At 42.9% G+C, this 14,556-nt stretch overlaps 2 protein-coding genes across 2 annotated transcripts; one reads left to right on the forward strand and one right to left on the reverse strand.

Annotated features, from left to right (window-relative positions):
• Nucleotides 1-1,151: 1,151 nt before the first annotated feature.
• On the forward strand, nt 1,152-2,208 carry DFL_003762 (uncharacterized protein; the record flags this gene model as incomplete). The annotated part of the gene is made up of 2 exons (XM_067632747.1): nt 1,152-1,314; nt 1,379-2,208. 2 exons carry the CDS (start codon nt 1,152-1,154, stop codon nt 2,206-2,208), a joined length of 993 nt encoding a protein of 330 aa, XP_067490985.1.
• A 4,261-nt stretch (nt 2,209-6,469) lies between these two features.
• DFL_003763 (uncharacterized protein) lies at nt 6,470-7,078 on the reverse strand (the record flags this gene model as incomplete). The annotated part of the gene is made up of 1 exon (XM_067632748.1): nt 6,470-7,078. The coding sequence occupies one exon, from the start codon at nt 7,076-7,078 to the stop codon at nt 6,470-6,472; it is 609 nt and encodes a 202-aa protein (XP_067490986.1).
• Nucleotides 7,079-14,556: the final 7,478 nt, after the last annotated feature.

Below are 14,556 nucleotides of genomic sequence, written 5' to 3' on the forward strand. Positions count from 1 at the left end.
AGTTGGATATTAGCCAGCTAAGTCATTCGGTCGCATTTGCAGAGATACAGCCTTTGCCGCTTCGCCAGCCCAAACGTGGATCCCCAGCGATGCAAAGTGCGAAATCTTGTGCCTAAATAATCATAAGGGACCACACTCCACTAGCCATAGGGTAGCCTTTCTTGTGTTTCTAAGTATCTTAATTGCTAGGTGCGACACTACCTCAGTTGATCGCATTGCCTATTGGGGAAATATTCCATGATATTTTACTTACTAAGGGTGATTTCTTTTGTTGTTATATTCATCTACCTCTTTTAATTTACGCTAGTTTTGCTCATCTATTCCACGTTTTAATACATAATATCTACTGTAAGCGTCCACATGTTGACAACTTTATGCTGGCCTCCAACCTTTCAACATATCAAAATTCTGTGCGTTGAATGTGTGGTATTCTTTCCAGCCCTCTTTTTTTTTTTTCAGAGAACTCTCATTTCGTATTTCCGTTGGAAAATCCGAAACTGAATCCAGGGGAATGAAATGGAAGGCGGTTCATGAATTAAAGAACCCCCTATCGGATACAGCCAATGGAAACACCCATGAGACAAGAACTTGCTCCAGTTGAAACTGCTCAGTGACAGTTTCGATCCCTTCGTCGGCCCGCTTCAGAAACCTGAGGGAGTTTATCCATGACAGACGCAAACTGGTCGGAAAGCCTAGGATCCAAGAAACGTTTGACCACGAAGCTTGGCCAGACGAAGCAGCTGTGGCGCCTTGGTTTCTCGTTAACAGGTTGCATTATGACGCTGTCTCTTTCCAAACGTTCAGTCTGCTATTCATAGCCCCTGGTTTCCATTCAGCCAACATCTTCTGTCTTAGCGCGTTCTCATGAATGGCCAGCTCTGCGACCCACCTTTGCTATAATGCGACGTGATATGCTTCTGATGGTGTGCTTCTAACAGAATTGGAGCTCGTATCTTATCCAAACTTTTATGCTGGGCATGCGGCTTGGTGTATATAGTTCAACCGATTCCCTCAGCCTCCCAGATTTTCCTTTCAAGATTTTATCGCCACATTTAATCTCATTTGTTCCGTCGTTTATTCTGTCTTCTCCTTCGGCTCGAGGTCACAGTTTTATCGCATCTGTGCAAGTTTTCCGAAAATTAACATTAACGATGCGCTGGTTAAGATCATTGGCAGTCTATGCGGGAGTGGCGGCGGGTCTCACACAAGCCGCAGTACCAGAAGCACTATCTGAGGCTTTTGTGTCTGGAATGACCTTGTCGGTCAAGTTCGGTGATACTGGTATTCAAGACGACAGCACAGCATCGGTAGGATGTGAGTATCAACCTTAAGTTTGAAACCAGAGTATGACACATGGACTAATTCGTTCGCGCAAAAGCGATAACCTCGTCGCCTGTATTTACCTTGAACTCGCCAAACATCATAATTCCAGACAACACACGATATACGATAATTCTTATGGATATCACCGACTCGAGAAACCCTACAACAGAGGCGGTACTACACTATGCAGCGTCGAATCTGCGTGCGCCGCAATCCGATGGCGGGGATTTGATATTTGGGACTGTGAATTTTGAATATATACCGCCGGCAGCAAATACAGATAATGCAGACTATCTTTTCTTGGTTTATGCGCAGCTCGACGGAGAAATTGAACTCAACCTGCAGAGTGTACCAGAACCAGGGGAAGACCGCTTATTCAGCGTAAATATTTTCCGACAAGACAACCTTTTCCAACTTGCGGATACTGGGGTTGGTTTTACTGTCCGACCTGCTTCGGTCAGCAATACTAGCACGACTTCATCTTCTTTCAGCACAACGTCCTTCACATTTCCCAACACCACGACCACGTTTAGTTCATCAATTCCTAGCAGCACGCCTGATGAGACTAGCACAATCCCATCGAATAGTACGACAACTAGCAGTAGCAGTGAGAGCAGCAGTGAAAGCAGCACTAGCTCAGAATCCACCCCTCCGCCTCAACCCCAAGAGCCAAGCACTTCATATCTTACATTATCCGTCAGTGGATCAACGAGGACTGTTATATACACTGCACCAAATGACCCTGGCTCGACCCTGGCTCCCTCACAGGCTACTACCGCAGACCCATCTTTAATAACCAATGAGCCAAGCGCTGCTTCACAGACAATAGTCTCGAGAGCCGCTATAATTCTAGGGCTTTACATTGCCCTTTTCGCGTTTATTTAATCCTTTCATGACCAGTTTTAAGTGTTTTTCCCTAATTATGATTTTCTTTTGACTTAATTCCTACCATACAAAGCCATACTTAACCGACAAGGGAGGGAGGCTTTGGTCGTAAAATTTCTCGTCTTACCAAATTTTTGAGCACATGGTGTTTTGGGGCATTTACACTCCTTAGACATATATCCCTGCATTGCGTGGTTCAGGTTGCATAAAATCTTCTTTCTTTCCTTGTACTGATTTCTTCGCTTTTTGTTTTACAACAATTTCATGACCAGATGATCCTGGATGTTAGGCCTGTGTCGAGGCCTATTTTTTTTTTCGAAATTGCTCCCATTTAAGATCCTTACATTTTGTATCACGAACTCGTATTATTCACATGGCTTGTATAGAACTTAGAAGCCTTGGAGGTAGTTGCTCCAGCGAGCTACAGGATTCGAAATGCAAACCTTAAATGGAGTTACCAAAGAATTTCAGTGCTTTCGATCAATGTAACCGATAACTTTTGATAGTGATTAGAGCTTTGCTAATGAGGTCCCTTATAACTGCGCCGGCCATGATACCGACTTTTATATGGAGATGCACAAATGTAATACATTTAATCCTAGTTTTCGCCACGGCTTTGCTACACATTCGCACCTAGCATATCCAAGTGCGAGCGATTAGTCCGACTTCGAGATTCGACCTCACAGCTGTCGTCGTGGGCGCTCCGACTTTTTTTTAAAAAACAAAATCCACCTCAAAACTTATACGATTGGCCAGCTTTTAATTAAATCAAAGTTCTTTGAATTTCAAGCCCTAGATATCATCCATCTTCTGCCTCGTTACCTCAAAGGCATTGATATCAACTTGTCCGCTGTCAGTAGTAAGGCTGTCACTTGATGTCAAGGTTTGTCTCGACCAAAAGCATTGCAAACGTCTAGACTTGCCTGTGATATAATTATCTTGAACCTGCATCCATATAGGTAGTTTGCCGAGCAGGAGTTTGGATAGTCAAATTCACAGTGCCCGCAGTTCCGAACAGACTTTTCAGACTTGACACTGGACTGCCTGGCCAGACAGACTTTTTGAACCAATCTTGCAACACAATTATCAACCCCACGCTCATACGACGGGTGCTAGAAATTGCACAAGACTCAATATCTCGACACTATAATGACCATTTATAACAAATGAACTTCGGCGCATTAGAGAAAGAGCTTCATCGTCGTTACGCATTGCGTGGTAATTCGAGAGAACATGATACCCGGCTATCTTAGCCTAGACGTGGCCTATCCATACCTGCTGCCTAGTTAAACGTATCCATATTCCACAACATTTTGGCGAGTCAACGAAATATCGAAGTTGGGAATGCGGTTGGATGTTGTCTCGTCACTTGAAAAATCACTCGAGTTCGATAAATACGTCCCCTCGCCTGAATACGCTGTTGGCGGCTGATATGAGAGTCGGCTCTACGTCGATCCGGTCCTAATATTTCTAAAGTCCTTAGCTAACGATAAGCAGTATTGATATGCCTTTTCGTTATAAACACCTCCGAAGGACGTCATTCCGAAGGACAAATGATTTCACGGATCTGCTATCATAGTGTATATCTACAAACTGCTACTCTATGGTAAAATGAAGTTACCGGAGAAAGCCCCGGATTGGAAACTGCGAGCTCGACATTAAGTTAATCCGATCGATGAGGTCGAGCTGAACGTTAAAATCCTTAGGCATTTTCTCCCGCGGTAGTAGGCGATGTAACGACGGTTAGATCGCCCACCCCCCGCAGAAAAACTAGTGAAAGCCCATGGGAAGATCATTTTCGTTGGATGATGGCTTTTGTTGCTACCCAATTTCTACAACCCCCGCCACGAGGATATTGGAGTACTAGTTCGTGTTCGACAGGTTCTAGACTAGTCAGTTGGTTGATTTAATCGATTTGAACCCTTGTGTAGTCAGTTGAAGCCTAATCTTGTGGCAACTGAGAGAGAAGAGCTTTCAGAAAAGCTTCTATTTGGATACCAATGTACACGAGGACTTGCACAACCCTGTTCATAAAAATATCATTTTGCAAACCAAGTACTCCATATACCATTTCTATTTCACAAACGGTGATATTATTCTCGAACTCGGGGCAAAATCCTTTTCACGGCGTATCATGTCCACTATTCTCCCTTCGTCAAAATTTGCGTAACCCGACATGGATGCGTATATATGGAGGCCCTAGATCTAAACATACGGCTTTCGGACGTGGAAATCCGCTTCCTGGCTCACAAACCCTAGTTTTAAGACGAAATCCCTTATTAACTATGGGATATATCATACTATTTTTGCATCAAAACCTAGTATAGAGGCATCATAGTCAGCCCATGGCCATTGGTTAACCAAAGTCAGCTTGTGTCAGGGTTTAAGGAGGCTAGAAATCTGTGCTACATCATAGACTCAGCGAACTCAATGGCGACAGCAAGCCGGCCAACATTCTCCTAGTGTTGGGTGCACGCCAAAATATGCGAACAATCTAGAAGGATTCCCTTTGATTGTGAAGACGCTCTCGTAACCAGAGATAGCCGCTTCAAATGACATGGCCCTGGAGCTCCTGATCAGCTGAGAAGTTGCATCCAAAATCACATCTATGTAAAGGTGCTTTGAACAATCTGAATCACATATCACTAAGCTACAAATTTCCCTAGATAGAATAGTACTCTGAAACTTTCTCCATAAATCGAAATCCTGTCCCTATTTTTCATCAATACATATCCCAAGATTCCTCTATCTTATTTTCTACATTGAGGGTCATTTCCAATCTTTTTTTTTTTGCAATCTTAGCACTTATTGCCCCGTCAATCGCCTATGGACCCTTCGAGGTACGAAAATTCGAATATTACGTTTCCCTATCCCATCGAGAGCGTCATATTCTAGTTTCACCTTCTACGATGCTACCACCACTTTCTTCACCGAATGCAAATACAAAGCTCCACGACCCTACAATATTTACGAGAACCCAAGCCCACTACCCACTAATTTACCGTCTGCAGCAACAAGGACGTGAAATGGAAGTATCCAGTAGAGGGACAAATAATATACGTGGAGTACGGGTATTATCAGGCACCTGCATAATCCATACACCCTTGAGAAGACAAACAGAAATTTCATATTTGAGTGCTAATATTGAAATCAAAATTTAGTACGCACGAGCCTGACTGAGTCAGGATTTTGGCGAAAGGGACGGTGATACCGACTGCGTGCTCATCGTACGGATATTTCGGATACCTATGCACTCCCCGTGAGAAGAGATATTTGACGGACTTCGTAGTTGTCGTATAAGTTCCTAGGAAGCGTTATGATGATGCATCGATGAAAAACATGTGGTCTAGCTCTAAGTAGGGGTTTCAGAAGAGAAATAACTGCTAGTTGGGGGGAGAACCTTTCAAAATGCTAAGGATGAGATGACGGGGATCCACGGAATAGTACCTGAAACACAACTTAATGTATACGTGGAATGACTTAATGATAATACAAGATGCTCTTAAATGCCTGATAAAATACTACAGTAAAAACAAAGAGCGTTCGAAATCCGCATGAAATAAGAGTTGAATGTTTCGTAGTACATGCATATATAAAACTCAAATCCGAAAAACACTTTGCTCCCAAACCCCTAGGAATGCGCCGATGGTATATATGTTCCAAACAAATGCAAAATAACTCCAGGTATATATGACATTGCATGATTTTGGTGAGATGAAATAACTAAAGCCAACTTCGATTCCGATCGATTGGTTCTAAGGCTGCATAAAGCTAAAGCCAAATTCTAGGTCCAGGAAACCTTGTCCAAGTGTTGTTACAATGCAGCCCCAAGAGAAGGACCTAGTGTCATGCGAAACTAACAGAAAGGCGACCCTCCCTGTCGAAACTGGTATCTGTATATTGGAATAATACGATGAAGGATATCGTTTATGTTGTGATACAATCCTGCGTTGTGACGAAGAGATGCGATCCTTATATAATTATGTTGGTCCATGATTTCGAATTCCAAACATAAGAAATAGGAATTACTCCCTGGTAAACCTAAGACCTTGTGGAAGTGTAATATGTCGGAAGAAGACCGTCTGCTGCGGAGCGCATGGAGCCCTGCTTGAAGAAGCGTTGGAGTGTTACTAAAAAGATGTTCTAGGACATCAACCCTATGCGGGTGAATTGAGTTCGAATTCCAGAACTAAGGTTCATGACTCGGTACCCCACAATTCGAGGATTTTTCCCACATGGCCGAACTTGAAATCCAAAGCGTTCATGGCATACTATGTCTATGAACGACAGGGGGTGGCATGGTTATAACGGCGTGTTCAGGCGACTGGTCATAATATTGGTCGTGTATCGACATGCGGTTAACCGGCACGCCGACCTCACTATCCTGGTCCGAAATGCAAACGGTTTCCATCGAAATGTAAGATTGAACAATCTGACCAGAACGTTGCTGCCTCATATCCTCGTCATATTCGATGGGTTCTGGCGTAGTGCTCGTGGGACGAAAGCTCAGAACAGTTTTGGTTTTGGATTTTAAAAGTTGCTGGGCACGAAGATGTCGCAGCCAGATGCCCCTGTGAGCGAGAAAAATAACAACAGCGATGGTTACAATAAAGACAGTGGCAATCGTGGCCCCGACGGCTCCTGGGATGTTCTTTTTCGGTGCTGGCGTCGGAGTCGGTGAGGGAATATCATACCAAAGAGGAGACACCGATGTCTCTCGACGATAAAGAGAACTGTCTTGATTCCTCGTAGCAGCTTCGATATTCGACGTTGGATCGGGGCTTTCGGCTTGGGTGTCGAACTGGCTTGGCGGAACAGCCCAAGCAGCGGAGAAGACCGTCGCCGCGATGAAGAAGACAGCTGCCCGCATAACTTCCCCAGAACCGCTGTGGTGCACTGGCAGCGTGCTCAGATGGTCAAGAGATGAGCTTCCGTTTCCTCCTCTTGCTTACGATTCCAACCCCCTTTGCTGAGACCAGTGTATCGAGAGAACGGTCTTTAATAACGTCGTGCAACATATCCGTATTCCTTTTCCAACTGGTAAGCGGCCATGGTACTCTGTACTTTTGCAGATTTCCTTCGTGGTAATATAATTTAACAGGACGGCTGAAGACTTTGTTCTGGGAACGATCTGCCAGGACTCCTTTCTCCTACTCTCAGATCGTCAACCTCGTATGTAAGTGTAAGGTAGGAAAACTATAGCTTATTTTATTACATTAGGAATAAAAAATGGAACCCGGAGATATTTAAAGTCGTTGATCGTTAATCATTTGTATTTCGCCTACCCACCAAAATGTAAAAAAAAAAGGATGTGCTCAAATCGAACAACGATGTCGAATACAAGCAAGACAAGTACGGCCATGGCAGGAAGGACAACCCTGGGCACCAGCCATGCTTGGTTGTCCGAGTCAAAGGCAGCCTACGAAATATACTGGGAAAGCGGCGTCTGCCCCAAACGACGGAGTATGGGCCACGCCGTCGGAAAGTACAAGCTTACCTGCGGGTTATCTGCACAGTTTGACACGGAGGCCCATAACACCATCGTATCGTAGATTGTTTAGCTTGATTGTGACTAAAAGGAACCAAGGGAACAAATAAAAAAGAGGTAAAGAATTCCTCGGTCTCGTTCGGATCAAGCGAAAGTCGCTGGTTGCCTAACGAATGACGCTAGCTAGCCATCTCTTAGGATCGCTTATGGGCAAGGGAGCCCACCAGGGGATGCCAGACTGTTAACGTTATTTCTTCCGCTCGCAGAATCGGGCAAATCCACCGAATCAATGGAGCTTTCTTCAGATCGTGATGACAGGCCTCCGTACCAAAAAGGGCAGCCCATAAGGTCAACGATGTAACAGCTCTGCCCATTAGTATACAAAAGCATTTCAATCCTGGCCTCGTACGTCTGGGGGGCAGGGCTGGACTCGTCTGGAAGAGTTGTGGGTGGATCCATGTTGTTTCTTCTTACTCCATAGAAACAGGAATCCTCTCGTCTTGTCGGTTGAAAATTTTCCCCTTGAGCTTGTCGACGTGACTTTGAGAGCACCCCGGACATCGTAGGCTGGTGGACCCACGGAGGCGTGAGCATGAGCATTCCAGGACAAGGCGGTTGGGACACAAGGCGACAACACAAACAGGGTTAAAAAGACTCTACGTCAAACACAAATGCCTCCTGAAATCGTAAAGTGGATTAGGCAGGATTGTTCCGTACAGCTCGCAATTCCTCTTGAAGTCTGTCGCAATATCGATATTATATGTCGGATGGTCAGGGAATATAGGAAATTCAAATACCCATCGATTGAAAACCAACATATTCAGGCCGCAGTTATTCTAAAACATCACGATTCGCAAGTTGCGTCTACGAATGCGGCATCATGCTGGATGGCACGATTATTGTGATATCAATGCAATGCAATGGGTTCTTATCACTAGCGGATCGGCAAACAAGAATTTGATCGTTTCAAATAGGTACCCAGCACTACTCTGTATACTTTGATGAGAAACTACAACTGCCAAAAAAGTCCCTAGCGTCCGGTCGACAGGGCAAACGGAGAGCCAGTTGGGTCGGAACAACGGCATTTTAGATCATGGTACCATTATGGGATACCAAATCTTCCACCAATTCGAGCTTCAAACTTCAATGCAATCCAATTTCGAATTCACATCCCGCAGCTATCACTACAGAATCGAATACGGGCCCGTCTAGTATCGATCTCGCATTTAATTAGAACAAGATCTAGACTTTCTCCGACCAACACAGGAGCAGATCCGTTAGATTTTAATTGAGCCCAAGATCGATCAAATTAAACTAGGAAATTCGTCTGGACCAACTCATGAATTGTTAGGTTCTAATTAAGCTCATGTGCCAAGACGGCAGCGGTATATTGCTTTATTCGGCCGAAAACCAGATGTTGCATTTTCGAGTCAGGGGGGAATATCCGTGTTGTTACAGACCTCAACAGTTGCCTTAAGCTCGTAGAATCAATCCGGGTATCGCCGATATTCATATGTCGCTATACAATTAGGCCTACTGGCTCCGTCTTTTATAGTTAAATATAATTAAACAAATACGTATTGGGGGATTCGGAGTTTGTCTCAATGCTTTTCGTAAACGAATGCACATGCATGTTAATGCAAATGTTTCGGAGGGAAAGGTTACTTGAACAAGAAATCTGGAGAGTCTAAAGGGCGTCCACTCAATATTATTATTCGTGTCCCATATTGCAGCCTAATAGTAGAGGTGTTATATGTGGTTACAAACAAGTTACTATACATACTGTCTCAAAAACTAGTGGTCTTAGACTTACTCGCCGAATGTTCAGAGTTTTACTAAGAGTTATTGGCCACCCGTGTTTGTACTGGTCGTAGATTACTACACTGAGCTCGCTGTCGGGGCTACTAATTTTTTTTAATATGAATCAAAGGCATACAAGGTATGTAAGTCAGCGTCAAGGTAGTGTAGCAATAACCCTTACCAGTCCACCGCCGGCAGTACAACCCCTCGCTATTCGATAAGATTATAAGACCCCACACACGACGATTACATCGCATGATCTTTATACACCTGCCTCTTTTACCTAGACGATAAATTTCTTGAGATGAACTCCCTTCCCGAGACATTGCGTGTTCCTTGCAATCTTTACAGAATCAGTAAACTGTAGCCACGTGGTTCGATTCCCAGTCGGCCTTTACATTCATCAATAGGACTTTGGGGTTACATACACGTACCATCGCGTCGGATTGAACATTGCCACAACCAACTGCCAGTACTACTCCGGAGTGTAAATGCTGAAAATAAATTTTGCAAAGGGGAAAACTTTGTCAAATAACTTGTCGAACATGTGGATTCGCATATCATTGCATTGCAGATGTGTGAAAGTGGACCAAGTTTATGCCACTAAAGAACGGTGGATAAACGAAAATTCCTAATTTTGGACTGCGCTGGATATATCGATACCCAGCAGATCTGTTCAAGTTCAAACGGGATCTCGGAGCGACTGGCTCTTCAATTGGCCCATAGGTCTATGGATATGTGCATGATCAAGTGATAAGGGGACAGGCCCATGTCTTGGCTAGAAGTTCAGACCGACCGGACAGGAGCTCTGCTTTACATAGTTGAACGAGGCAAGTAGGGATGCCTACTATTGTACCATAGATTTGAAAGATATCCAGCTGAGAAAAGAAGGTGTGGTTGGCTATATTCCACGGTGAATCTCTAGTTATAACGTTACCGTTTTCTTACTCGAGTTATAACGTTGCTACATATCCCTTAAAAGTCGGGGTACTTGGGGTGATTCTGTAGGAATACTCATGGATAAATCCTCGTGATACTACTTTGCAAGATAATAACTTGTAATTTACCCTGGTATTTGCGATAAACTCCATAGCGATGCTACGATAAACTATAGTCCGGTGGTGCCTTGAGCAATTGTGTTGATCCAATGGCGCGGCACAATAGGCCAGCCGCCGGCCACTAGATTCTTCCACCTTCTCTTTTAAAACTTGCGACATGTCGATAAGCCACTCACAATTCATGGAACCTAGATAAGCTTAATTAATTAGACACTTGTGTGACCCGATCGGCCGGCCGGCCGGCCAGCTACACTATTGACATTCTACAACACAACCGCATAAAGAATCGATAGCTGTTCAATATCCTGTCAAGCGAATAACCCAGCCGTATGCAGGCAGCCGATTTGGATGCTGCCTTGTATATTTGAGATCTTGATACTTGCCTCTTTCAGTCACTATAGCTTTTCGTGTAAATCCTACATTTGCACCTTTAACCCCGCCTCATTATAATTCTTCATGTGGAAAACTGAAAGTATTTTTGGCAATCGATTGGGCCGGCGGTACCTAGGATCGCTGCAGCGCTGCGCCTCGGCCATGCCCATGTATTTGCATTTAGATCCAAATTCGTGAAGAGATTTTTAAATTATTCCGAGAGTCCTTTTAGCGGGTCACTACGGGATAAGGAACTGGAGTCGAGTTGGCTATAGAACCTATATGATATCAATATACGCTTGATGTAACTAGGAGCATGTACCAAAATAGCAAACTAGTCCCATGATTAAACTCGAAATAATCATATAGAACCGTGTAAAATAGCTTTAGTGATGTTGCGATTGTTCTAAAATGGACGAATTGACTCCGCATAGCATGGCAATGCGTATAAGTTAGTCTTGTAGCGTTAGGTTTGAATGTATTACAGCATCAACGTTTATAAATGCCCGTTTATTTAATGGATTCCAGAATGTATTGAACCCCGTGTGTTGTCTGCTTTACGTGGCTAGAACCTATCTATTATCGGACAGGATAAAACAGCATATCTGTGTAGGCCTAGAGTGCCAAATATTTATTGTCATTTTATTTGAGCAGTTCATACAATTCATGCCTAACCTGCAGATATTCATTTGTTGATATCATGATTTTCTTGACAGATGACATCAAGACCCAGCGGTAGACACCTTGTTTGATCGCATCACACCAAGTACATCAGATCTTCTACTAAACCCGGATCTCATTTACAGGTTCCAACAGTTCAAACTAAGGGTGTCGATATGAGTATATGACCCTGTGTTTGGTTCTCCAGCTATCTTCCAACCATCTTTACCAAGATATTATAAGTTTTCGGAATAACAAATCTTAAATTTGGGTTAGAGAGGGTACATACTCCCAATTGCAGCAATAGACGCAGGCGACAGAGGTTCCGAGTTGAATAGTGCAGCCGACAAGGCCGCCTGTAGGGATATCGTGACTTCGAGTATTTAGCTATCGCGGTGTTCAGGGAGTAGGGTACTTTGTTTAAACGTTTATGGCGATTTTGAGGAAAAATCCGAAATGCTCGGGAGAGAAAGCAGGGAGTTTATATGGCCATTGTAGCCTGCCTCCTCCTAATAGACATTCCAATTTTAATGATGAATTTGCGAGAAAGAAAAGAAATTTCCCGAAAATATATCGTCACATTCCGTTCAAACAACTATGCTCTGCTATCGAATATTCAACTTGGTATCATGGATGATCGTCTTGCATAATCCGATTGGATCAAGAAAGCTTGTAGATTTCGAAGCATATACTATTGAATACTATTCAGAGAGCGAATATGAGAAGCGAATAGCCGAAGATTTTATGCCAGGGCCAGAAGACAAGCTTTCGACCGGTTACCCTATGCACTTCGCGTCGACTGCCGCATTTGTATCCTTCAACTCTAGAGTATCGAGGTGTTTAACCTTACACTTGCGTGCGCACGGCCATGTTAGACAGGATTGCTATTCACAGACCGACAGGGTTGGCCGGTTTTGAAGGAATTAATGCCTGTAAAGCGTTGTCTCAAGAATAGCCATCGGCACAACATGATTTAACACGAATCAACAATAGCGAATGTTACTACTAAACAGTCACGAAAGTTATATTTCTATTACATTTATTAATAAATGTATAGAACTTCGAATTATAGCGCTTTATCTTCCACCTCACAGCACACATCGTCTCCAACCGTTAGATGTCGGGTTCAACGCCGTATATACAAAACAATATCGAAATTTTATCAACAACGCGTTTCGAAACGGTTTAACTAGTCTCGACAAGCAATTATTTATTAAATTACTCGTAGAAGCCCAAGAGAGTACGATAGATGTCAACTTAGTCAAAGCAGCATGGCGTAGAACCGGCTTAATACCATTCGACCCGAACCGTATTCTATCGAAACTGCAAAAGAACATTACCGATACCAACCTAGCAATTAATGCACAATCTAAAATACCGTCATCGTCAGCGTCAGCAGAATAACCGCCAGCAATCACTCCAAAACGACCCGTATCAGTACATAAAGCTATCAGTTCATTACTAGACAAAGCAGGTGCTTTCGTAGATTCTCCAACCGTTACTCGAGTTCAGAAGATTAGTAAATTAGCGCAACGTCTTATAAATGAGAACATTATTTTGGCAGAAACTGCTAATCAGCTTCATCAAGCTAATAAGAAAGTCTCCACTATTCAACGCGAGAAGCCACGACTCACAGAAACTCAAATATTAAACAACCAGAAAATCCAAGCAGCATAGTCTCAGAAGAATACCGAACTAAATAAAACGAAAAGCTCGAGATCAAACGAGGCGGAACGAGGTGGAACAAAAAATAGAAGACGAGGACAAAGCAGACTAAGAAATAATCGTAGTAAAGTAAAAGTTAACAAACGAAACGTAAATATTAATAATAATAACATACAGTCATCTCACGAACGCGGTAGAAGACGAGAGAGACCAAGAAGTAGCAGTAAAAATAAAGATAAGGATAAATCTAAAATCATTATTAATATTAATAATAACATAGAGTCGAACAATAACGAGACGAGCCTGAGTAGTAACAAAGCGAATAATAACGAGGTAAATAATATTAAGGAAAAAGATATTAATAAAATAACTTAAATTACATAGATACTACTTAATATTTTTTGATATAAATATCATTTCTATTTCATTATTTACTCTTATTATATTATATTATGTCATCTCGTATCATTTCGTATCATTTTAACTCATATCGTGACCTATCGTGTCTATGGGGGTCGGATTTTTGATAGGGTAAATAAAATGAGTTGATTTTGCGCCAAAACTAGGTGTGCGCGCACACTAGGTGAAATACGTTACTTGTGTATATATCCACATGTGCTGTGTGTGTTGGATATTGTGGTTGTGGCATTTCAGGAAACTAGTTCCGGCGTGGGTTCTACCCAATGATCCCACCCTTATGTTATTCCTAGTTTGACCTCAATCGGCCAGTATTTTATTTAAAGAACCCCACACCAGGCAATATCAACTCGTAAAGCAAACTACACGAAGTAATTTTAGGATTGGTGGTGGTGCCGTCAATAGAATTTCGGCCTTGGCTCGATAGATAAACTATTCCTGATTGATTCTAACAGTGGTCTCGAGAATAATAACTATAAAACCAAATTTTCAGAGTAAATAGTCGACTATTCTCTATTTCTCCGGGTTTTGGGTTATTTTAAATATATTCACCGAAAGCCTACGGCAGCTCATCTCGATCAATGCACTTTCAGCCTGAGTACGATGCCAGTTTTCAGTGTGCAGGTGCTCTTGTTAGTAGAACTACCGTGTTGTATTTTTGGGGCTGAAATTACATAGGAAAAAACGGGATAACAATGCGTAGACTTGTTGTAAAGCGAGGATATATCTCTGGCTGGACAAATCTGTACAACTTAGGTAAAATCTGCGGGAGGTATCAGGAGGAATGAAAATGCGGGCTAATATTGTGGCAGATTTAGATAGTTGAAGTCATAGAATAAGCTGTATCGGTGGGTCTATAAAAAGGTCCGAACCTTCGAGTAACAAATT

The sequence above is a fragment of the Arthrobotrys flagrans genome (assembly GCF_004000055.1).
Source record: "Arthrobotrys flagrans strain CBS H-5679 chromosome Unknown unitig_0, whole genome shotgun sequence".
NCBI classification, from domain to species: Eukaryota; Fungi; Ascomycota; class Orbiliomycetes; order Orbiliales; family Orbiliaceae; genus Arthrobotrys; species Arthrobotrys flagrans.